This window comes from Cryptotermes secundus, unplaced genomic scaffold (genome assembly GCF_002891405.2).
Source record: "Cryptotermes secundus unplaced genomic scaffold, Csec_1.0 scaffold1350, whole genome shotgun sequence".
NCBI classification, from domain to species: Eukaryota; Metazoa; Arthropoda; class Insecta; order Blattodea; family Kalotermitidae; genus Cryptotermes; species Cryptotermes secundus.
In genome coordinates this window covers 553,734-580,535 of record NW_019739242.1, presented here as the reverse complement: position 1 = coordinate 580,535, position 26,802 = coordinate 553,734, and the positions used below count along the sequence as shown (strand labels likewise).

The 26,802-nt window shown below is 37.7% G+C and overlaps 2 protein-coding genes across 2 annotated transcripts in view; one reads left to right on the top strand and one right to left on the bottom strand.

The window, feature by feature from the left end:
* The window catches only part of LOC111871865 (integrator complex subunit 4), a 26,168-nt gene extending 16,869 nt beyond the window's left edge, over nucleotides 1-9,299 (bottom strand). Inside the window, exons 1-6 of the mRNA XM_023865246.2 lie at nucleotides 8,904-9,299; nucleotides 7,450-7,602; nucleotides 6,078-6,206; nucleotides 3,811-3,957; nucleotides 2,326-2,496; nucleotides 438-577 (exon numbers count right to left, since the gene is read on the bottom strand). Of these exons, the coding sequence (XP_023721014.1) occupies nucleotides 438-577; nucleotides 2,326-2,496; nucleotides 3,811-3,957; nucleotides 6,078-6,206; nucleotides 7,450-7,602; nucleotides 8,904-8,957 (794 nt within the window). The 5' untranslated portion in view covers nucleotides 8,958-9,299. The remainder of the gene's footprint in view (nucleotides 1-437; nucleotides 578-2,325; nucleotides 2,497-3,810; nucleotides 3,958-6,077; nucleotides 6,207-7,449; nucleotides 7,603-8,903) is intronic.
* A 3,161-nt stretch (nucleotides 9,300-12,460) lies between these two features.
* On the top strand, nucleotides 12,461-26,531 carry LOC111871867 (D-aspartate oxidase). Its single transcript, XM_023865247.2, has 8 exons — nucleotides 12,461-13,160; nucleotides 15,853-16,066; nucleotides 17,875-18,093; nucleotides 19,756-19,981; nucleotides 23,191-23,255; nucleotides 23,600-23,717; nucleotides 24,495-24,596; nucleotides 26,137-26,531. Exons 2-8 carry the CDS (start codon nucleotides 15,876-15,878, stop codon nucleotides 26,266-26,268), a joined length of 1,053 nt encoding a protein of 350 aa, XP_023721015.1. The 5' UTR covers nucleotides 12,461-13,160; nucleotides 15,853-15,875; the 3' UTR covers nucleotides 26,269-26,531.
* Nucleotides 26,532-26,802: the final 271 nt, after the last annotated feature.

Sequence of the window (26,802 nt, the reverse complement as noted above, 5' to 3'; positions counted from 1 at the left end):
TTTAGTGAAAGTTTCATGTTCCTATCTCATATAATTTAAGAACAATGATGAATAAATCATTTTCGAGCAAAATTTAAATGGCCGGCTGAATATATTACCGCCGGAGAGACGGCCGCGGAATTTAAATCACCGCGCGAAAGGGTTAAAGGTAGGTGTGACAAACATATAACAGAATATTTTATGATTCTGTATGCAACGTATAATGACAGTAAACTGCCTCATAAGCAGCATGTGTGATAGTCTATCCATCACACTGCACAGTCTACGGCACATCTCGGAGGAAAATTATTATGCACCTATAGAAGGCATATATTTTCAAGATCATAAACTGGTCTACAGTCAATCTCAGAATCATATTTAATTTAAGCATAATCATATTCCATAATTCAATACATTCTCTGTATTAAGATTTCACCCAATTCTAGAATATTACTTACTTTTCGGGATATGTTTGGCCGAGCACCCAAACCAGTTTCAGCGCCACTTGACGAACAATTTCATAATCATCTTTCAGTGCAAGGCAAACTTCTGAGTACACAGATGAGTCAAGCTTTGAACCCCGTTCGTGTACAGTAAGCTAAAATAGAAGCCACATGAAAATGCTGAGGTAAATGTTCTCAGGGAGCTGAAACATCAGTGCAAGACTACTAAAGAAACCCAAATAAAAAACTCTGTTATTGTGTGACCTGAAGGATGACTGACCTAGTGCCTTGGTACAATAATTTCTATAATTTTCCATCCCATTTGTTATTTCCATCTCTGACATTAAAAGCATTTAAGGAGTCTTGGAAAATACTTGCATTAAGGAAGCACTTTTATTTGCAAAAATAAAAGGCTTATATTTTTTAGCTCTCCATAATTAGCAGTATTTTATCGCCTCTTAAAAGGGATTAAGAAAGGAAATATTTTGTGCTGATTTATAATAAAACTTGAGAATGTGCAGCTGTGCCCATCACATTAGCAGAAAACTAAGCTGAATACACCTACAAGAGCTGCTGTCATGCATTATCTTTCTATGAAATAAGCTTCACTGAAGCAGAAAATTGTTGTTATCAAATAATGATCTATGATCTGTATTACTGCATCACTGATCCATTTATTTCCATTCTTCCTCCACTTATGACATTTCATCCTACTCATACTGTTCTATCAATAAAAGGTAAAGTTGTCTCTGTGCTTAACTAATTAAGCACCATGCCAAGAAGGCATATGGGGGAGTGGATGTATAGATCCACATTTTCTTTACCTCGGCACTAGTTGGAGGTTAGTGGTCAGCTTCACGCCCCGACCACTTTACCCTCAGGAAAGAGTCCCTGGTATCCATTGTATAGGAGGTTGGATGGACCCCAAAGCTGGTCTGGACGATTCAAGAGTGAAAATTCTTGACCCTACTGGGACTTGAACTCTGACCCCTCAACTGTCCAGCCCATAGCCAGTCACTATACCGACTCAGCTATCCTGGCTCCATTCTATCGATATAAAGTTTCTGTAACTGCACATTTTCACCTTCTAATCTATTTTTATTTATTCATGGTTTACTTACTGAAAATGTCAGCAGCTCAGACTACATAGTGCAAAATTACAGAACAATTCTTGAATAATGAATAGGAACAGATGTGGAAGGAAGCAGCTGTGGTCTAATCTAAGGTACTGCCCTGTTATTTGCCTGGCATGTCTAAGGGAAACTGCAAAAACCCAAGTGAGAATGGCCTCCAGGTTGAGATTTGAAATTAGAATCTTGAAAGTACAGAAGTGCTACCCCCTTGACAGAGACGTTCACTCACTCATGGAGCTGAGCCTTTCTTGAAAAGCCACCACCTGTGCAGCTATTCAAGAAATTCCCAACATTTTATGGAACCCAAAGGTTCATTACTGTGTTCACAAGAGTCCTCCACTGGTTCCTATCCTGAGTCAGATGACAGGGATGTTACAATATCAAGTAGGAATTAAGACTTAATAGGAAATCAGAAGTTTCCTTCTAATATTTTCATACATATCCTAAACGTAAATATAATATTGTGTGAACATAAACAAATAAGAACATTACACAAATACATCTAAGACTTCAACCCCAAAAAGTGCAAAAGAAAACAGTACACAGTTTTCTATAGGTCTTATAAAGAAGTGAAAAAACACAGTGTCACTATCCATCACATATTTTCATATACAAAATACAACAGATGCCAAATCAGATAGCATCAAAAAACATACTTTCCATAATATTTCCCTAAAAGTGATCCCAGTGTCTCATAAAAAGTATATAAACTTATGTTACAGAAAAGAAAACAATCCCTCATTTGGAAGAGGAATAAAGTATCAGTTTACCATTGTTCTGAAGGCAGCACTTCTCACTCGTGCCTCTTCACTGCGAGTGTAATCACCAACATGTCTCATCACAGTTTGAGCACTGCTTTCAGAATTCCCACCCACTGGCAGTAGCTCACCAATCAATTCTAAACATTTGCACTTCACATAGTGACTTGTGTCTGTCAGGTACTGAAACAAAAACAATGATTTTAATGTAAAACAGAATCACAGTACAGAGATTTAAGGTCCTTACAGCGATGAGACTCAAGATTATGGCCGTCTTGTAGTATGTGATGCTGTGTAGCTCGGTAGATGACTACCAGCTTTATGGATGAACCTGCTGTACATCACATACCATAAGAACATTTTGGGAATCACAATGAAATGGATAAGGCAAAACTGAACTTTCTGTTCACATGCCGGCATTCTTAAACAGATAATTTATATCAGTCCAGCATGTATGTGGAAACCCAGGCTCAGTTTATTTCTTTTTTTACATCTGTACTTAGTAAGACTAATTTGTTGGATATTTAATGCAAATATGTTGCAGACTGTCATTATTGTCACTTGTTGGCTGTATCTCACGCGACAAATAACTTCACGCCGTCTTGGATATAGCGAATTTATTCCACTCACTCATACATTTACACAATTCACACTTACACAAGTATTGCCATCTGCAGTATCACAACTGCATCTTCTGCTGTAGTCACTGCCATACACTCGATACAACCCGACTCGGCAACTGCTAGATTGAAACTGCACTCGGTGACTTCACGATCCACACTGTGTCACTTCTGATCACACACTCTCGTCACATACTCTCAGCTGGCTTTCTATACTGTTCCCTGTTGCCTGTGTCAACAGTGGTATCCCCTTGTTATGTCACAGTTGGAAGTGCTGTTATGTCATCGCGGGGGAGGGGATGTTTACCGAGCATTGCATAATGATGGAAGGAGTGAGGGTGTGACGTCACTCGCAAGACTGCAGAGTTCACGTGACCCCTACTTCCTGTTGCGCCATCCACATCACATTATCATTACTGTCATCATCATCATCATTTCGGGGGAAGGGGAGGAAGAACTTATGTAAATACAGATTCTGTCTACATTAACTTTGTCAAACTGAAAGCAAAATGAAACTTGCTGCACAGGTGACATGTCTTATATTAAAAAATTCCTTAATAAAAATTGCATAAAAAGAATCTATTACAATACAACATTTCATTATCCCAAATTAAGTATTAATAGTATCACTCCAGTCTCACTAGGTCATACTGTTATTACTAACTGTAGAAAATTAAAGAGTATGAGGTTGGGTATCACTTCTAAAGGCCTAATGTTCATACCAAATTTTGTGAAAAATAGTGAAGGTGTTCAAAATTTAAGGGGTGAACACATACACACACACACAGAGCATGTGGGCTCCCAAGCTTACCTTATTTTCTTAAGAGAGGAAAGTAGGATAAAAATATTTCCTGCAGCAACGTGAAACTACACTCACCTGCTTTGCCACAAGAACCAGCTTCTGATGAACTGATACATTATCTGGTAATAACTTCCCAAGTCTTAGTAATGCTGATATACCCTGAGCAATCACTTTGTGAGATTCTTCCTTCTTCAGTAACTGTATTATTTCTTCAATTATACTCTGAACAGAAAATAAATTAATAAATAAAACATACTCTTATAGGTAAAGGTAAACCTATCCCTGTAACAGGCATGCAGGCCCACAGGGTTGTGAAACGTAGAGGCTCCCACATTTTCTGGACAATTGGCTCACAGATGGTGGAGTTGTCAGCCACGTGCTCTGGCGATCCTTTAGTTCCCTGGAAGATTCCTGGTATTCATTTCTGTTAGAGGGTGAGCTGATCCCAGGCACATAGCATGGCTGGAAGGATTAAGTCAACTGAAAAATTCAATGACCTCACAGGGAATCGAACCTGCGACCTTCCAGTTTGTAGCATAGTGCCTCAACAGAGCTACCATGTGCCCCCAAAATACATTCCTATATTCACATTAATATATATATATATATATATATATATATATATAATGCATGTTGTTTAAAATTTTGTCTGTACTGCAAAACAGAAATGTATACATGAATCACTCAACTCTGAAACATCATACAAACTGGAGTGTAAAGGAAAGTGTTCCTAACAAACAAACAAACTCTGTGGCCTGTAGTCCGCAAGCGAATTATACCGACCGAGTGAACGCCACTTGTCGGTGAAGTTAGTGGCAACTTTTTCGGATAGAGGGCGTCACGTGGTCAGCACAATGGATCCCCATGGCCGTTAATTTCGGTTTTAGACCGGAGCCGCTATTTCCTTCAAATAGCTCCTCAATTATCCTCACGTGCCTGAGTGGACCCCATTCCAGACCCAGTACTTCTCAGAAATTCTGGCAGCACTGGGAATCGAACCCAGGACCTCTGACCACTAAACCACAGAGGTGGCCAAGTGTTCTTATCTACCACTGAAAATCAAACCTTTTGGCTGTTTCAAATATAAGAAAACAAGAACAAATTCAAACCTTCATTTCATCAGTATTTCATACATAACATATACTTTTATTTTCAGTGTATGCTGGGACACATCAGTCAGTAAGGTGACTTTGTTATGGTCTGAACAACCATGATTTAATCCCCACTATAGGTTTGATTCTTTCTTTCCACCACTGTGTCAAGATCAGCCCCAGGGACCACCAAGCTTCCTATCTGATAGGTATTTCAAGATCTTTCTCCGCATGCAAAGCAGCCTGAGCACGAAGCTGCCCACTCACCTCAAACTAGTGTTGAGGTTAAGAATGCTTACAGCTTTACCTCAACATACTCACACAGCTTCACGGCATGGTGCTTATGCACAGGGACAAATCATTACATTTACCTTTCATTATACTACAAATGTTCTTTCCACATTGTTGCTAAATCATACACAAAATAAAAGCAAGTTGTTACTGGGAAAATAAACTACAATCATCATATGGCCAACTGAATCTCCCTTTTCTATATCACATACTACTGCCTCCTTTGAGATCCCTACCTACTATTCATTTGTGATTACTTTCCACCTGTGTTGGTGCCTCTACTACATTAAGGGCACAGAAAAAAAGTCCCATGGATTCACAAACCATTAACTTCTCTCAAGGTGTTATGTTCCCTCTCCAGCATACTTCCATATATCTCTCTCCACTTATCCGGCCATTATATTCACATTAATTCAATTCAATTCAATTCTTTATTATTAATGTGCCGAGTCAACAGCCGCAAGGCCAATTACAGACTCAGCACAGTGTAGATGACTGAATTACATTACATACAAACTTATTAAAAGTCAAATACAAATTACAGTTAAGTAATTGGAAGAAATAATAATGAATAAAAGTAAAAGTAAACAAACAAATAAGTGATAATTATAACAGTAATAATAATTCCATTATCATTAAACTAAGTGCTAATGGAATTATTATTACTGTTATTAATGATAACAATGATAACCAAAACTTTTGTTTGTGACAGGAGCTTTGGGCTGCTCAACATGGAGAGGCTACACATATCCTATCCTTTCTTTAGAATATGATATCAAGTTTCAAACCCCGCAAAACTATAAAATACTTCATATATATCTGAATCTTTAGGATTCTAAAATGGTGATGAGCAGAAAACAGACATTGAACTAAATACCAGCACTCTCTTCAAAGTGTGTGAAACTAAAAAAATCATAACAAAGCTGTTGAGCCAGTCATTCAACAATATGTATGAAGTACCTGTATGTCAGCTCCAGGCTCCTTACCAATGTCTCCAAATAAAGACAAGATCTTGGCACGAACAACAGATTCATTTTCCTGCTGAAAATGCTCAGCTAATTTCTTAACAACATCGGCCAAATCTTCTTCCTATAAAAAGCATAAAACATGGAATAAAACCATTGTTTTAAATAAAAAAATTGTGTTTTAGATAAAAAAGACAATGGATAATGTCAAAAAAAAATTGTCTGAACACTATTTACTCTTAAAAATAAGTTAGACAATCAGTGTTAAATAAACCAGTTCTAAAGGGTTCTGATGATGGTATGTTACACTTAGTGTTACAGGATTTATGGAATCACCTAAACAGATCACAACACTCATTACTTGAGACAGCTCTTTCTAACAGACCCAACTCAGTATCTATCTCCCTAAGTTTTCACCTGAGGACATAAACAGTCAAATTTTGGATATGTTGTGTTCTATGATGGACTTGAGGTTCTCACAGTGGTAACTATGAAGGGATCTATTTCTGGTTCTCCTTGAGAACAAGAGTGAACTGACAGAGAGACAAGAGAAGAGTAACTACCCCAGCCATTGAAAAGGGTCACTTTCACAATTTGCAGACATGAGAGCAAGGGAGAACTTGTGTGTGTGGTACTACTTGCCAACACCTGTATACACAACTTCTCTCCTGCCATCCTCATTTGTCTCTCTGCAAGAATATTACATTGGGACAAAGTCCATTAACAAGTAAAATTAAGAAGAAAGCAGTCTCTTGGGATGTGGCGCCGTGTAGATATTGTGTTAACCGACATTTCAAAGGAACGTATCACCTCCATCTTCAGGGTAGAAGGAAATCTGTGAGCGAGGAACCAGGTTGAGCAGGTGCTAACAGACTAATGTCAAGTTGGAAACGCAGCTGTATAGGAGCAGGAAGAAAAGGGAGAGGGGTTACGTGGAAAATCCGTAGAGAGGAGAGGGGAAGGGTCTGGGGAGTTGGGTCAGGTCATGTGGGATTTGTGGTGGACAAAGTGGCACTGAGACAGGTTTTCTACAAGTATTTCAGTTTCCCTTGTCAATTCTTATTCTGCTGACTGCTCCACGCTCATAATCATCTATCATCCGAGGCTGGCAAAACAGGCCAAAAGTGGCTGAAGTACCAAGTGGACTGTCTCAACCCACCCCAAAAACGTATAAAAAAAGGGCAACCTTAAGTTGTTTCAATTTTTTTTCTGAGTGGCCACTAAGCAGCTTTCATAGAATAGTATAGCAGAGTGATAGTTCACTTCATATTTTCACAATAAGAGAACTTCCATCATACTATATGCACGTGGATTGTCTGTAAATCTAATATTGTATGAGGAACTGTTTGCCTTACACTCATACACACCTGGAACTTCAATGAATCTGATATCCTAAGAAGAACTTGTAATGCATCATTGCTTGTCTTACTCTTTTCTAGTAGACCTACATATGCTGCAGCAGAACTACCAGAAATTAATTTCTTCACGAGGCGTAGTTTCTTCAAAGGTTTTGGCTGTTCCTAATAAATAAAATTTCAGGTACATATATAACTCTACAAAATTGTGTATTTCAATTTCACACAAACACAAGGATTATATCACTAGTGAGGTTTAAATCACCATAGGACACTGATGTTTTAGGCTTTCATGTTATTACACTGATGATGTGATGGTGCCATGTAAATGCAGGCTATGTTGCAAACATTTCAGATTAACCTCTTCAGGAAAGAAGACTATGCCCATGGGGGGAAACTGATCCTAGCTACATGGAATTTCAGACTGTCTGTGATTATGAGTAAGCCAATAGGTACAGGTAGTACTTCAAAAGGAGGGACGGAGGCTATTCTCTCAATGTGAATGAAAGAAAAAAAATTTTGAGAAAGAAATGTGCATATAAGAGGTTCAAATTAAATACAGTAGAAATAAAATTAAATAATAACTATAAGGAATAAGTATAAGGCAATGTGGGAACAACAGTCAGAAGGGAAGGAAGAAACAATGAAGTGCAGGAGGCAAATGGGTGAGTACAGAGATCAAAACAAAAAATACATAAAAAATATTGGTAAGCAAGCAAATAATAGTGTAAGAAGAGCGATAAAAGCTGTGGAGCCATACCTAAAATAGCCCATATGGCTCATGGCATGGTGTTTAGTTAAGCACAGTGACTTTACTTTGTTTGTACATAAAGTAGGGACTAAATCCCTTCCCTTCAGACTCTGTTGCTTCTGCATTTCCTTATGATTCTTCTCCTTTCCCCCTTTCTCAAGGTTACTTGTTCCCATTAGCTTACTCACAACCCCAGTGCTTGGTGGCCCTTCCATATTTCAAGGACCAGATTTCCCCATCGAACTTAGCAGTCCTGGTGATGAGGTGGTTACTTTCATGATCACAGTGTAGCAGATCATGACAGGTCCAAAAACAACAAAGAGAGAGAACATTAGTGTTTTGTCACAATTATGAGGACAACCTTCAGGCTTGTCATAAGAAAATAAAGGTTGGCCTTTGCAGTATGTGCAGCACACTTTACATCTATCTGCTCAGCAAGAAGAAACCCCCAAGTGTGAAAACATTCTGCTTTTGCTATATGTCACAACATTGTCAGGAGTCCAATTCGGGCTCAATATCAAGATCAGCACTAGTCAGTTGAGGCTGCCGGCAACAACGCAGCCAGCTGGCTAGCTCTTCTACCATGAAGACTGAAGCAGCACATTCCTGCAAAACATTAGCACCAGAGCCCACATCCATAGGGTGTTATCACCAAAGGCACGATCAACATCATCATAAGACATACAAACTGAATTTTTTAACAATAAAATTATACCTGTATGACTTGACTATATTCAGCAAGGGCCCTTTTCTTTAATAACGCTGCCATTATGAAAATATTCCTTTCGAACTACGAAAAGTTGCACATTACCAATCTGTGCATCACACCATCACGCCTTGCTTTCGTAAAAGAAAACTTTGTACCAAGACTACCATAACCGCACTTTCGTCCTCTCACAACACTCATGACGCTCACGACCCTTACAACAGCCTACTAATGCTACTAATTGCTATGATTGTTATATCTAGTCGCGTCGCATGACAAGTGTTGATAACGAATGACAGTCGTCACCTGTCGTTACTAGCATTAGACCCATTAGACAAGACGACCACAGTAAAATCAAAATGGTCAAAACGCCGACAAACTTGACCGAACTTGACTGCATGAGTACCAACATCTGGGAATCTCAATTTTCAAGTAATTCCTATTATTCACAGTAGATGTCGCAAGTGACCGCAAGTGACCCAAGTGACAATGTGGGTAATGTATTCCTCGTACTCCGTGGTGGGGTACCTTGTTTGGAGAATATAGTCGGGCATCGGCAGACGAACTAACTAAATTAAATTCCTGGAGCTGAGCCCTTCTGGAAAAGCCATCAGTTGTGCAGCTATTCATGAACTTTCCAATATTTTATGAAATCCGAAGGTTGATTACCGTGTTCAGAAGAACCCGCCAATGGTCCCTATCTTGAGCCGGATCAGTCCAGTCCATACCACCCCATCCTATCTCTCTAGGATTAATTTTAATATTATCAACCCACGTACGTCTTGGTCTTACTAGTGGTCTCTTTCCTTCTGGCTTCCTCACAAATATTTTATATGCCTTCATCTTCACCACATTCATGCTACATGCCTTGCCTATCTCAAACTCCTTGATTTGATCATTGTAATTATGCTTGGTGAAGAGTACAAGTTATGAAGCTCCTCATTATGCAGTTTTCTCCAACCTCCTGTCACTTCATCTCTCTACAGTTCACATATTCTCAACACCCTCACTCTATGTCCCTCTCTTAATATCAGAGACCAAGTTTCACAACCATACAGAACCACAGGCAAAATTATAGTTTTGTCTATTCTATTTTTTATATTTTTGGACAGCAGACGAGAAGACAAAAGTTTCTGGACTGAACAATCTCCTTTAAATTTCCTCATCAATCAGGTTTTGATTTGTTATCGTCGTTCCCAAATATCTGAACTGTGTCACAATTTCAAAACATCTGTTTTCTATCGTTATGTCATGATTTAGCCCTGCATTTTGATGATGAGACAGTAACATATACTTAGTTTTGTCTGTGTTTATTTCTAGATCAACCTCCTTATTAGTGTCAATTAAAGGTTGTATGTTTTCTTTATGGTATTTATATTATCACCCAGTAGATTCATATGATCAGCACAGACCAACAGCTGATGTGTCCCATTTAATTTCACTACCACCTGGTTTTCCTGGACCTTCCTAAAGGCATATTCTAAAGCAAAGTTGAAAGCAGTGGCACTAAAGCATCTCCTTGTTTTAGACCATTTTGGATAAGAAAATTATCAGACAATGTTTACTTACCTATATGGACTTTACAATACATTTCATTTAAACACATTTTAACCGCATTACTAGTTTCATGGGTACTCATACTCTGTATGAATATTGTACTCATACAGTACTTCCCTTCTACCTGAATCANTTTAAACACATTTTAACCGCATTACTAGTTTCATGGGTACTCATACAGTACTTCCCTTCTACCTGAATCGTAAGCTTTCTTGAAGTCTATGAATAGTTGCTGGCACAGTGTGTGCAGCAACTGTGGCAAAACATGAAGTCTGTTGGTGTCCCACCAAGGACAATTGCTAGTTTTCTTCAATCAGTCAAGGATGACCTGGGACTGGAGACACCAGAAGTATACAATATCCCCTGTGAATGCACTCAGCTTCACACAGGACAGACAGGTTGTTTGAATAAGAATATGAATATGACACCAAGTTGATGTAGCATCATTGGCATATCTGGCTGGAACATCCAGACAAGGCAGTTGTGGAGGAGCACAGTATCAGCTTTTGGGCACTGCATCTGACTACACAACACAGCACCCTCTCCACCAAACACAGATACATGAATCACATCGTCAGGAAGGTGATTGAAGTTGAGTTCCAACCCAATGATATGAACAGGGAGGACAGCTTCTTCTTAAGTAAGTCACATAAAACTCTCATGTGCTCCCTGAAATATCACAGGAAGCCTCCCTCACAGGATTCTATAGATGGGTTCTGCATGGGGCCACAAAGATCCACACTCACTGCGCATATCACAGCATGAACGCTGCCCTCTCTGGGTACCCATCAGCCCTAAGCCTTTCCTTCCTGTTCTACTTTTACTACTTTTACCCCCCACACACATGACCCATCGTCCATCCATCTTGGTTCTCTGTCCACCACACGCTTACTACTTGTCTCCCTTTTCTCCTCTGCATTCCCAGATCTGCAGTAGTAGTCCTCCTCTTCAGGGCCAATGATAATTATCCTTAATGTTATATTTTAGCATCCTGTTGCACTGATTTATGTCCATGATTTATTCTGACCGTCTTACAGTGCACTTTAGTGCTGAAACATGTAGTGTAAGAGAGAAGAGTAAGGTGAATAAATGTATGCACTGTAAGACGGTCAGAATAAATCATGGACATAATTATCCTTGTTTTGTCTCCTATCGGTTCACTCTGTCTTGTGAGATAACCAATGGAAACTAGTGGGTTTGTCTTGCACTCTTAGTGGTTCACTCTTTTCTGTGAGTGAGCCTGTGGGTGCTGGTAAGTTGCCTTGCGGTTTCCTTTTGTGTGCTACATAAACCTGAGCTTTTGGCAAGAGGATTGCTCTGCTGGCTACCATGCCCATTTCTTGCTTGGCTTATGTTCTTTCAAAGTGTCAGGTGACTTTCAGTGGATTACACAGCAATATATCTGAGGATAAAACTCTGCATAACCACTTCCATGAAAACGTCAAATACCATTATAACCATTGGATTTAGAAATATAAAATCTCCTTTATTTCCATTTTAAATTTTTAACAACTAAATATGTGAAAGGAATTCAAACTAAAATTGCAATAGTTACATTAAAAACCTACTTAATCACACAATAAGCAAAACATATGTTTCCATCTGCATGTAACTCCTGTAATTCCTTCTGTGCTGAACCAATAAGTGTACTCCTTAGGAGAAGAATTTAAGCTGTTCTTGTATCTGTTCTGTTTCTCTTTCCCACTCATATCATTTGAAAAAACATATTATATTACAAATCAGCTCATTGACATTTCAGTTATAGTCACACCAATAACTTTGTCAAAAAAACAGTTCTCAAAAATGTTACATGCAGAACTAATCCTGACATTTTACACCATCTTAATGGTGATATGTTGGTTTTCCTTCAGAACACTTTTGCGTTTGCTACATTGCTGGTGCCCAACATGATTCATTTGCCATTGTTATGAAGAAACTTCTACACTTCAATGGCTTTATCCATTTTCCTTATTTAGGAGAAAAAATAAGTTTATAGTACTCACGTCTGTTCTTCCATAATACCTTTCGAACCGACTGAATACAATCTAAATCACTGAGAAGGATGGAGCTCCTCACAGTTGAGTTGTACAACTGTTTTGTATATTCAGGATGTGGCACGGAAGATTAATTATTAGGCCAAGGAACAGTTCAAAACTTTATAATTGGAATAGACCTGTAGCCTATTCAATGATGACAATAATTCATTTCATTTTCATTTTTATTTGATGAATAAATTTATGTTATTTCTATTCTTAAATAATAATCTTCATGTTCAACTGTACAGCACTATACTTCTGAGCCCTAATACAGAGTATGAAATGTTTGCATTTGAATAAGTCAAAGAGTAAAGTAAAAAAAGTAAAGCGATTCATCCATCATTGTAGAAGGATTACTCAATACATATCAGATACGAGCAGCATGTTTACATCGCTGCAGATGGTTAAAAATTCTAGTTAATACTGTTATCAGACTTGACCTTGACTTCAAAACTTTCCAAATTGAAAAAGAAACATTACATAATCTGTGTTCACATAACTTCACAGAGTATCACATGAGGCAAAGAGTTAAAGCCAATTAAAATAGTACTTCAGTAGCTGTCCTACATCTCAATTTAAAACATAGCAGTTAAGTGTTGGTTACTTGTTACCAGTGATTTTTGTATATCAGCTCCTCTTACACATAACAAGTCACAGCTGGTGTGGATAAGTTGTAAGTATTATTTAGTTATAAAGGATTCTATTGATGGTGTATAACACCAAGGATTACTGAGTTCTTGGACTTTGTCCATCATTCGGTATTCTAATGAACAAAATATTTCAGAAATTGGAAATGTTTCCATCCTCAAGTGAAATGACGGGAAGCAGTTGCTTTGTTAGTTCTTTTAGAAAGATCTAACCTCAATCACTGTCTTCTCAAAATATCAACTCTTCAGCTATTTCCTTTATTACTGATATCTTCTAACACCTGTGTAAATTAATGAGTATTAGGTCTTCCCACTATTATGATAATGTCAATAATTTCTTCCCACATATCAGAATTAAGTCTCTGAGTCAGCCCCACCCAAAATTCTGTATTATTTTATAGTATTACTCATAATAAACTCACTGCCACTTGTTAGGTAAGTTGTTGTTTTACCTAAGCCCAGTACCCATTATTTTCAATTTCAAAGTAGAACAGATATTTGTGTTTGGTTATAGATTCTATAGCATAAAATGGGAAGTAACAAGATTATTATGAACTGTGAAAGAAGAAGTGGCCTGGTCTTAATTTGAAGGTACTCTTTCTCCATTTGTATGGATTTTGTACCTTATTTTCTAACCACTGTCAATCCTGTCAGAACTGGACACAATCCAAATACAAGTCTAATGTCTTACCCTTTGGGCCAACTTTCTCGGTACCACTCGTGTGATATAACTGTTCAAAACCTCCAAAACAGTCAAGAAAGCTAATTTCTGGGCTGAGGCGTAAGATTGAGACTGCCAGAATAAGTTGAAGTGCTAAGCACTGCATCATGAATCCAAATTGTGGCTTTCAGAGTTACAGCTCTTGGTAGCAAGGTACAAACATTTCCAAGGAACATAATTAAACATGCTGGCTGAAATCTGGAATAGTCGAATGAATAAAGACGGTCATTGCCAGGCAAGGACATTGTAAATATGTTTCCACAGCAAACAATCAACACACAACAATAGAGGAACTTAGAAATTGTTTTTCTATGTGCTCCATGCCAAGGCTGTATAATGGGGAACAAGAGAAGAAGATAATGAGAGAGGGGGAGTTAGTTGTGGATGGTTAACGAGGAACAAATAATGAGGATTAAAACAGACTGAAACAGTGTGTACTATAGTGGCTGAGAGGAGGATAGGAGGACTGGAGCTGTTGCAGTTAGTGAGAAAAACGAACAGTGCAGTGAACTTGAGTGTACACCAACATGGCAGACATCCCAGTACAAGGCTTCCAGAAGTGCTGGACACAGAAACTAGCATCACTGAAATATGAATGTCATGTCATCATGAACAAATACCCAGAGGCAGCTTCTGTAGTGCAACAAGTATATAAAGTACTCAAGGACACTGAGGCCCTTGCCAGATGCAAACCAGCTGAAATGGCAGAATGCTTTGAATGGACCTCTATTGTGAATAGCCTGGAGGAGAACAGAGCAACCTTTTACAAAATTCTAGCTGGGAAGCTGCCTTTTAGCACTTTATAGAGCATGTATGCAATAATACTAAATAAACTGAAGGCCATCCTGAAGGTGAGTGCACAAGCAGGACAGAGTGGAGCAGTGAACAAAACCTCAGTGCAATCAACGGCCCAGGAAGTAAAGGGATGCAAGAGGCATATCTCTAACATTACCTCACAGATAGCCAAGAAGTCAACTAAACCAGTCCCAACATCCACGGGTGTCAAGCTGTCACCAAAAGCTGTGTTAACTCGTAAATTTCTTCGCATCTTTCAGAACTACTGCATGGGCATGTAGACTACTGGTACAGAGAACACACTACCAGAGCAGGAGGCTCCCAGAAGACCAGATAGGCTACCACCAATAATGATGACTTATACCACATAACTCATTCGACTCCAAAGTGATTTATAAGACCACATTAAAGGAGAGTATGAGTTCTGAATTACATGAAATGGCACCCATATCATAATAAAAGAAACAGTAGACTATTTAGCCATGAAATCCTACCTGGAGAAAAATAATCTCCACTATTTTAATTTCTCCCAAAATTCTGAGAAACTCACAAAGGTATTAATCCATCACTTTCCCCCAGACATGCCAGCAGAAGATATTTCCAGCAGCCTAGAGACTTAGGCTTCAATACCATCAACATGAAGCAAATGACAGCCACTCGAACAGCACCCAGCAGACAACCCCATGTGGAACCTCTCCCTCTATTCCTTGTTACCTTAATAAGAAACATAAATCTCAGAGAGATGTACAAGCTGAATAGCCTTAACCATATTATCATCATGGATCATGGACCAATCTTGTTACATGCGAGACCTCCTTTTAAGATAAATAAATCTATTTCGACAAAAATCTGTAAGAGTCTAATGAGCCTAACAGACTAGGATCTCCCCTGGTATATGAAGGTCATTTATACTTGTGATTCTATCAGAATATGGTGAATTTAAATTATTTGGAATATGATCAACTTATCCTTGACTTAACTCACTTGTAAATTCCCTCTCCCAGGTCTCCATCTTGATATCCTGATCACAGGCTTTGATTCAGACTTTATAGAGGAATTCATATATAGAAAATTACGAGAGTCTGGTGAAGTGGAATAGAATATATGCCATCTTATTAGTCAGAAATTTAACATATAGAAGGCAAAACAACAGGTCTGATCCACCAAACAGCATCTAACAGACATTTAATCTGTCTTTTCAGCTATTCCAATTTATACCTTTACCATGGCTCCCCACGTGGCAGTGATTGGAGCTGGAATTATTGGACTGAGCACAGCTGTGTTAGCCCAAGAGAAAATTCCAGGCCTTCAGGTCACTATCATCTCTGAGCACTTCAGCCCTCATACCACAGGAGATGGCTCTGCTGGACTTTGGATGCCATACTGTCTCAAAGATACACCACAAAATAAAATTCTGTAAGAACTAACACCAGTCAGATCCTATCAGAAGTTTATCTTTACTGTAATATATTTCAAAATAATTCCTATTTTAAACTTCAAATTTGACACTGAATATGGTTGTGCACAGTAAAATATAAGTTTGAATTACATCTTTACTACAGTATTGATAATGCAGTTACCTTTCCATGCACCAGCTAAAATAGTGATAACTATCAATCTCAGAATTCCTCATTTCATTGTGACTGGAGTGCAGTCTTGAATGTAACAGAATTATGTTCAAATTTGGGTGAAATGTATTGAGATACAAGTATATGTTGGATCCTTAAGTCAGCTACATTTGAATACCATACATGAATTTGGATTAACATTAAATAATTAAATCTGTCTGCTTAAGTAGGATTTATACAGTTATCTTTAATATTAAACATGAACAAGATGTCTGGATCACTCTATGGTGTCATCAGATTAGCAAGTAACATAGAGCATTCTGCAGTGTGGCATGGAAACTGACTTTACAGTTAGCTTTGTTACTTGAAAGGAAGGTGCTGGCATGGACAAAGGGAAAATGTCTCATGATCAACAAGATATGCAGGATATACTAGCAGAAAGAAATGAAACTTCTTAAATTGAAGTTAGTGTAAATATGTCACACATTTGGGAGTTATGTCTGCTAGGTATCATGGAAAGATGCTCATTCCTGCATAACCAAAATCATTTCAGAATTAAGGGTCTGAAAAAAGATTGTTATAAGACTTAATAAGACAATTTTCCAGTGTCCTTTGCAGATAGGTATATGATTTCTTTTTAGCTATTTCATCCAGAACATCTTGCTGTGTTCACTTATGATGTTACTTTTTATAGACATAAGTAATGTGATTTGCAAATTGCTCATCTACATGTCAAACAGCAGCATAATTAAGATTATGAAAGAATAAGATGTAATTATCACAGTATCAGAGTTACAGAACATTGGGATTCTTCACTGATACTTGTTTATAATAATCAACATAAATCAAATCCATTAAACATTAATAACATGTCAGATTTTTAAAACAAGATTATCAATGAATCTGAAGAGAAGAAGGCACAAAGGATGCCTGTAAATAAGATATTTCATGGCTATAAATTGAGTATCAAAACAACACTGTTTTATGCTACCACTGTTAAAAGCCAAGGCAGCTCTTTTCCTGTTGTTACCTCAAGAATACGACACTGTATGAAGAAAAATGTTTTTTAAAATCTGTAAGTTTTGGTTTAAAATTATTTTGAGGTCCCTGTTTGCCCTACCATTGATACTTTCGCTTCCAGATTCTCATACCTGCCTTAAGTGCTGTGCGGTAGGAAAAAAAAACTGACTGACTTTAAACAAAGGCAGACATACTGTAACTGGCTCATCATATGCATATGATATGAAAGCAGCCAACAAAAATTATCTGCAAAAAGAGCATAAGAAATTTTATACATTACAGATTAATGACATATATGCATAATTTGGTTTAAAATATAAAAAATAAGCTCTCAGTTATGTTTTATTCATAAAAATAATTTTACACTTTGATTTATGTATAAGGGGTGGGCCTTCTTGGCCCTTGCACCACGACCACAGTGATCTACTGTGCTTTACACTTTGATTTAAGTAAGAAACATTAATATGAATTTTATCAAAGTGCATTTAGCTACAACAGTTCAGATACATCGCTAATAGCTGGCTGTATATTTAAAATAAATTATGGCTACCTGAACAGGTTCCTTGTGAATTTCTTAAACAATCAAACAAACCGGAGCACCTTCTTTTACTTTAAAGTAGTGGCTTAACTTTACAGACGCTGGTCCAGCAAGACATATGATCACATTCTAAAGTTGTGGAAAAGCAATGAAGCAGGAGATGTAGGAATATCACTAATTCCCGTCTATAAGTTAACAGAGAAGTCAGGAGGAGAAGATATGGAACAGCCAGAATGGACAAAAGTTCCACTAGCACACCACATCATAAACAGTCACCAAGCTCAGAAACTGGCATCACTCAGTGATTCCAAGTTCACGTGAGTATACAAGTAGATGAGATATGTTACTGTATGATGCAGGAAACAAAACTGCAATACAGTGACCGAAGTGGTTTGAAATGAGATGTATCACAGCAGAGTGGTCAGAATATTGACACAGTTCCACTTCATAACCACTAGCAGTCTGTTACTGAACTGCACTCACTCTTATTCATATTTAATTTCTTCATGTTCCATAGTTTTACCTTAAAGTGTAGAGTATGCAACATTTCTGGGTGATGAAAATAATTTAGTCATTTTAATGCCATTTAAATTCACTTTATCCTAACACTAATGGACAAGCAATGTTAAATATTCCATATGCACCACATTTTAACAAGTCTAAATTATGTGCAATAAAGAGATATTTAGTTTTATTACATTCCACTGAGTCAGGCATGGCAATGAGTTAATTCAAGATGACATCACAAAATAATGACAGCAGAAGACCCAACACCTGCACTTTTCAAAGCAGGGAGACAGTCCACCCCCAGAGCACCAGTGGCAGGGATCCTCTGGGCTCTCTGTCTTGCAACAGGGTCAGCAGAGCCCCCACCTGGTCCCATCTGTATGCCTATCAAGGGCTAGCTGAGGCCCCAGCCTCCAAAAATGACCAAACCATTCCACTTCACCTGCTAGCCTGTCAAATTCCTGATAGGATATTCATTCACTGAGATTTAACCTCTGACCAGGCACTTGTGTTTGCCCACTGTGTATCCCTGGTCATGAAATATATTAGTTAAAAAGTCTCAAAAAGGTGAACCTCTTAACTCTTTGTTATGTCCTTTACACTTTCTATAATCTGATGCTATCAGGTCTTTATACGCCATGTTATGTGATAAGTATTGTAAAAGATGCTTAATAGTATTACATTTTGCTGCATTAGGTGCAACAACAGATTAAGCCTTCCAAATTAAGGCATTTTTATACTATTCTGTTAAAAGAAAGTAGCCCCCTTTCTCAGCCTCTTAACACACTGAACCATGCAACATAGGCAAGTAGTAAGACAACACACTTAGCCTTTGTATAGGTGATGCTACGAAACTCAGAAAATGGGTAAAATATATAATTACTGTGTGTGATAGAAGATCAAATACAGTTCACAAGTTACTGAATTCCAGCACATAGATTTTATAAAGATAAATAATTATGCCACCTTTTTATGTTTCTAAGAAAAGCATTCATTATGGTGTCAGAATAAATGCTTCAATGCTACAATCATAAACTTATAGAAACTATTTCTGAAATACTAAAGAAAGTTAAAGAGGCTTTAGAGTATAAATAATTCACTTACTGACAATGAAGGACACTGTAACACTAATTCTGACTTACACGAGGTAGCAGTTCAATGTCAGTGAGCATCTCATTTCTGGATGATAGCACCATGTATGTATAGACAGTATTGGTGATGTTACAGAAATCCTTACACTATTTACCTTTTCTATGAGTATGGACAGGGGCCACTGGGTAGTCACTTTACCTTGAACACGGAAGCAGTAATGATTTCTGAAATATCAGCAATGCAAGGAGTTATCACTAAGAAAGAAGATCCACATTAATTCAGACTTTTTAAGCCCTGTTTACCTTAAAAATACAAGTGAAGAACACTGACAGCCATAACTACAGATGGGTGTGAGGCTGCTTTTTCTTCTGTTTGTACAGAGGTGGTACACACTGCATCTCATTCACACTTGAGCCAACATATTTCTTGCCATACCTGATGCAGAAGTTCAAGGTGAATGGAGGAAAAGTGTTGCATCAGAAGGTGGAGAGTCTGCAACAGTTCTGTGGGCAAAACTATGATGTTGTGATAAACTGCACTGGTGTGCAAGCTCACAACCTGGTGGGTGACAAGTCAGTTCAACCAGTGAGAGGTCAGGTTTTAAGGGTAAGTTGATATTTTAAATTTATTAGCCTAGTTATTTTCCAGAGCAACAGAAACCTAGGGCACCATCATGTGTCTGTATTGTGTGTGAACCTTTAATAACTCTTCGAATGATTCATGAAGTCTCACAGGGCTTGGTATAAATGTCATGTGATCAGAACCATCAAACAATCACACTTTCTAATCCCTTACCACCAATAATATTACTAAGTTACAAACATCAAACTTCTAGCACCATGTAATGGTGTCTTGAAATATGATATGTTCTAAAAACACGAATGTAATATGCTAACAGTGAAATTGTACTTAAACTTTCAAGACATCAACACAACATATCAGTGTCTAATGTTTCTATTTTAAAACCCCCTTACATTATTTGACCTTTTCTTTTGTCACCTTCAAGTGTTACAATGTTGCGAATGTTAATTAGTGAATTGTTACTGCTCTATTTTCCACATTACTTAATATTGATCCAGTTATCTACATTGATCTTTCACATTTCTGATTCTCTAATGGGAGGGGGCATGATTTTCTTGTCAGATAATTATAACATAGACAATGAAAGTATAAGGTAAGGGTAGGGTAAAATACAGATAAAAGGCACAATTATGATGCATGTTTGTGTATAAAATTACTGTTATCCTAATGATTATGACTGTATGATACTTCATAGATCTATGTGATTATTATTTGAGTATACAAATAGGCTTTAGATTAAAATAATGTATACTAAAATATGAAAAAACAGACTGTATGTTGCTGTTGCAGCAGTAGTAAGAAAAGGTTGTGCTGTCAGTTTCAAGTCTGGGGTGTGTCATCATTTCAGGGCTGGCTTTGAGAATTTCACCAAATTATATGTGACATGTATAAGTGTCTTCATGGAGCTTTTCTCATGACTGATGTTGTGGTGTTATTCTAGCTGTAAGTGGTGTTTTTAATGTTTTCTTCATGGAGCTATTCTTATAGCTGGTATTACAATTTCATTGTTTCATATGTTGTGAAGCATTTTATCTTGATGCCTTGTATCACACTGGTGCTACAGAATGTAACATAATGTGACATGTAAATCCATTGCTAGGTAACAGCTTGCTGAAACACGTTTCTGAAGTTATGACACGTAAATTCCTAGGCAATGCATACAATAGCATTTCCATTGCAGTAGATAGGTAAAGAATGTTCACACAGCAATGAAAGACACATTTCAGTGACAACTGCAAAACCGAAAAAGTCTACTGTTGCATGGAGTGTTTCATATGCAGCTGGTGTGAAGCCAGCTTAGGTCAAGATAAATGACCAGAATACAGAAGAGAAGAGATTAGATACTGGAGAGTCCTACTGAGTAGTAGAAGCCCAGTCCAAGAACAAGACAGAAGAGAGAAGATTGGGTATAGACCTGTCCATCGATTTTGTACAAGGAGCATCTAAGAGTGAGAATGTTGAAGACTTTATGTGTTATAGTTCCAGTAACCTTTCGAAGCATTATAAGTATTTATAATAGATCTGCCTGGTGACTGTCCAACAAATTGACTCATCAATTCAGAGAATCCATTAACTACTTGTCGCGTTACCAGGATATGTGGCAATAACACGAATGTTTGCAAAACTGGTATGTAGTATCCGACTTATTATCGGTAATTAATGAATGACTGTAGCTAGCCACAAGAAATTTTGTACAAACATGGGTCACAAATATATCTATACACTTCATGTGAAACTCTTTCTTATATGCTACAATTACAAATGTGGTGATGGTATCAATCTCTGAGGTTATGTCTGACAAGTTTTACACACTAAAAATCATCAATATAAATTGTGCACAGAAATAAAGTAACTTGTATTCACTCACTCATGGAGCTGAGCCCTTCTTAAGAAGCCACCGATTGTGCAGCTACTCAAGAACTTCCCAGCATTTTATGGAACCCAAAGGTTCATTATTGTCTTCAGAAGACGCCTCCACTGATCCCTATCCTGAGCCAGATCGATCCAGTCCACACCATCATACCCTCTCTCTCTCTCTGTGAGATCCATTATAACATTGTCCAGCCACCTACATTGAGACAGGGTAGCACAGTCAGTGTAGTGGCTGCCTACAGACTGGACGACCAAGGGGTCAGAGTTTGAGTCATGGTAGGGTAAGAATCTTCTCTTCTCCATATAATCCAGACCTGCTCTGGGGCCCACCCAGCTTATCCAATGGGTACCGGGGGCTCCTTCCCCGGGGATGTAAAGCGGCAGGGTCATGAAGCTGACCACTCACCTCCAGCTAGTGATGAGGTCAAGAAAATGTGTCAAGCACAGGGACAACTTTATCTTTTACCTTTACCACCCAACTACATCTTCATCTTCCTAGTGGTCTCTTTCCTTCTTGCTTTCCCATCAATATCCTCTACACATTCCTCTTGTCCCCCATTTGTGCTACATGCCCTGCACATCCCATCCTCCTTGACTTTATCATTCTAATTATACTTGGTGAAGAGTACAAGTTATGAAGTTCCTCATTATATAGTTTTCTCCAATATCCTATCATTTCATCTGTCTTCAATCCAAATATTCTCCTCAGCACCCTGTTCTCAAACACATTATTACTAATATTAAATTTCCTCTAGTCTTTTCATACAGATTCATAGAGATTTAGAGGAAAACAGGCAACGTGAGTTCTCAGGGAAACTTGCTTTATTAATGGTAGGAAAATGCTTTGTTTGTAACCAAATCAGTTTCAGAAGGACATAAACATATATGTCAACACTAGAAAGTTTGATTCAAATATGCCTCTGAAATATTCTATGACCACTACTCTTAACTGCTCCATTTTATGCACTTTATGACAACTAACTGAAAGTCCACAAACAGCACTGAAGCTATTATGGTATTTAATCCCACCCCAAGAATTTCTTTCGCTGATAGTTTCTAACATTTCCCCAGAAACAAAGCAATCTCATCCACAGTGCCCAGAATTCTTTTCTGCAATGATGACTCAGCTGTATCCTTATGTAAGCAACTATCAAAGTGACATAAGTAATCGCAATTGGTATCAATGTTGTGCTACATTGTTTGCTGTCTATTTCATGAAATTACCCTCCTGCCATGCCATTCCTCCTGCCTCACAGCATTCTGCAACATTTTAACCTCACTACCTACATGCACTTACCAAGCTGGAAAAGAATAAATAATGTATGAAAGAATGACTAACAGATCTCTTCACACACATTTAGGTGAATGCACCATGGGTGTTCCATGCAGCTTTGGAGGGGAATGAAGGCAACTACATTATACCAAAGTAAGTGTCCTAGATTCGTGCAATTTTGGACAATGCAGGCCAATGTCAAACATCTATTCATTAGGGTGGGGAAGATAGAAAGAAGGAAAGAGAAAAAGAAAGGACGTTTTATGTAGACATAAGTTGATATAAAACCAATATGCATAAATGATGGCTACTCTGATCCTTGCATTATAACTTTAAAACATGTATGTTCCTGCGTGCTACCTAGATATTACATTTTCAAAATACTGTTAGATAAGATATGACAGAATCAACAGTTTGGCATTCTTTAACAATTACACACACATACATACATACATACATTTTATATATACATTGTGTGTTCTGCTCTGTTATGCCAGTAAAGACAATGTTATTCTCGGTGGAACACAACAAGAAGGAAACTGGAACACAAAACCAGATCCGGCTGATTCCATGTCCATACATAACGGGTGCTGCAAACTTATGCCAGGACTCAAAGTAAGGACTTCATGATCACATTATGCAGAAGCAATCCATTAGGATAATTCTAAACAGAACTGTTTAAATCAGCTTTGTGTTTTAATTTCTTTGACAATGTTTTATTCAAATTAAGGAAGAGAACATTATTTTATAGATACTGAATACCAAAATGAATTAAAAATAGGTAAAAATGGACTGAGCAGCCTACATAAATCCAAAGAAGAAAACCGCAACACAACGTATTTCTCATATAAGCGGCGCCAGGAGTTAAATTCAGTGAAGATGATGGATACTCTGTCAAGGAATTGATATGGCTTAACATTATATGTATAACCTAACCTGAAATTCAGTTAAAATCTTAAGATTCTCTTACTTCATTTAGTGTCTAATAATTTGCATTACAGTAGTTACATGACAACATAAACACACTGGGAATTATGGCTGTCTTGCATGACAAACACAGAATTACTGTATTTCAAAAATGTATTTTTCAGCACAGAAAACTCCTATTCAGAAATTTCATCTCATTAAATGTATTTTTCATTTATCTACTTTCCATCTTGAAATACCAATGAAATTAGAACAAAATTTGTGTATGAACTTAAAAAGCTTTTTTAACAGAATGATAAAAGCATTCCAAACATATAGTTGTCCTATTAAAATATGTTCCAAGAATGGTGATAGAACCTATAAAAGCTAAGAATGATTGAAATACAAAATGTAAGTCAAACAGTATTCTCTTTCAACAGTAATGAGTCTAAAATATGCTGTATACTCGTGCTGTTTTTGCTTAAGGAAGCTGTGATTGTGAATGAATGGGCTGGACTTCGCCCTGGCCGATCTGAAGTGCGTCTTGAGAGGGACCATGTAAGAGACAAATATGGAAATAAATTAGAGGTATGTATAAAATATATGCCATGCTGAGACACAGGAAATTGTTATACTGATCTGATTTACCTCTTTCCTTACAAATTTAAACTCGCGTATAGTATGGTTCGTCCACTATGGGAGTCGTTTCTGTGTGGTGTCTTTCCTTTTTGGCTGCAAGCGATTACAATGCTCGCAGCCAAAAAGGAAGGACACATCACAGACACAGTACACACAGAAATGACTCCCATAGTGGACGAACCATACTACCATATCATACCATATCATGACAACCCTTCCATCTCCACACATTTCAAATACTGACAGACTGCCAAGATTAGAATCCTTTTGTCAATATTTCATGTTTTAATAATCTTCTCATTATTCTCTTGATTTTGCTCAAAAATAGGTTTAATACTTCTTCAATTTACATTAACTGAACAGGCATGAAAATTCATATAGTCAAAGAATGTATACACGAGTACATTTAGTCTTGGTATAAAGACAAACAAGAACAAAGAGGAAATAAGCATATTCAGGTTTGGTCCTACCTTCAAGAGCTGCTTATAAAGTAAAACACAGAAAGACACACAGCCTTCTTTCTGCTTACATCACTTATCATTGTAATATCATGTTGGCAATTAAGGGTCATTGAGTTCAACTGCATTTCCCATGAAGCAAACAGAAAATGAATTATAACAGTAAGCTAAGCTTGTGAAATTGCCTGGCAAAAGTTAACACTGTTGGAATCTATAATCATGGAAATTAGGCACGGAAATAGATTTTAAAGTTTTATAAGTATAAATTTGAGCCAGGGTAATGTATTCGGTATAGCGACTGGCTACAGGCTGGACAACTGAGGGGTCGGAGTTCAAGTCCCAATAGGGTCAAGAATTTTCTCTTCTCCAAATCGGCTGTGGGGTCCACCCAACCGGATCCAATGGGTACCAGGGGGCTCTTTCCCCAGGGGTAAAGCAGCCGGCATGTGAAGCTGACCGCTCACCTCCAGCTAGTGCCAAGGTCAAGAAAATGTTGATCTATACATTCATTTCCCCATATGCCTTCATAGCATAGTGCTTAATTAGTTAAGCACAGGGACAACTTTTTTTACCTTAATTATAAATTTACATTTCTTACCAGCTTCATCATACAGACTGAAGCATTTTAAGGAAAGTAAGCATGCTAATTTCCTCCATGTTCTTGTTTGAAAATCTATCACCACACAGATGTTACATTAAGTAGCATTAATTTCACCTTAACAAAATAGCATATTACCATGTCAGTATTACTGATGATAGGAAAGTAAAATTTCTGAAAATGGAGTGTTCTCTAGTGACATGATGTTCATACCAAATTTCATGAAAATCAATGAACATGCAGGCTATCTTTCCCTATAAAGCAAGGAATGCAGCCTGAAAATATTATTTTTAACATACCCTCCAAAACTACTCTGAAAATATGATTTTACTTTCTCAGCATTTTAAAGCACGTGTCCTACAGGATGTACTTACACAGTTATTATGAAGCACAGAATACAGGTGAACTGTATAATTCCCATCTTATTGTGCAGGTAATCCACAACTATGGTCATGGAGGAAGTGGGGTCACACTGAGCTGGGGCTGTGCCCATGATGTAGTGAACATTCTGAAAGACATTCTCTACAGTCAACCTTCTACAGTGAAGCTTAGCTCCAAACTATGACCATTAGTTTTCATACAGAAACCTTAAGAATATAACAATAAAATAAAAATACTGTGTTGGGAGAGGGGATAATTAGATACATCTTAGATATTTTAGTTAGGGGTGCCATTTTCATGCTTAAATAGGACAGAAAGAATTAATTAGGACCAAAAGTATGTGATAAAGAGCTACATTGCTTAACATTTAACAGTAAGTAAGATTTGAGGCTTTCACGGCGGTGACTATGAAGAATGCAGTCTTCTGGGATTTGGCACCGTGTATATGTGGTGTTAACCGACGTTTCGGAGGAACGTATCACCCCCATCTTCAGGGTTGAAGAAAAAGTATAAGTAAATCTGCAAGCGACAACACCGTGAGACACGATAAAGCAGACTAAAGAGTATACCGTTAGAGCAGAGAGGGAAGGGGATGAACTGCAAGTGAACAAGTGAAAGCAGTGGTGTGGGAGGGGTGGGGGAAGGGAGCCGGGACAAGCGATTTTGTGTAGGGGAGAGATAGCAAGGTTAACTGGCTGGGCTTTAACTGTGAGCTGAG

Bases quoted from the DNA above. Each gene is read 5' to 3' on its own strand.
- LOC111871867 (XM_023865247.2), top strand. From the start codon at position 15,876: ATGGCTCCCCACGTGGCAGTGATTGGAGCTGGAATTATTGGACTGAGC. The intron at 19,982-23,190 runs GTAAGTTGATAT...ACACACATTTAG, and splicing joins TGAGAGGTCAGGTTTTAAGG to GTGAATGCACCATGGGTGTT. The intron at 23,718-24,494 runs GTAAGGACTTCA...TTTTTGCTTAAG, and splicing joins AACTTATGCCAGGACTCAAA to GAAGCTGTGATTGTGAATGA.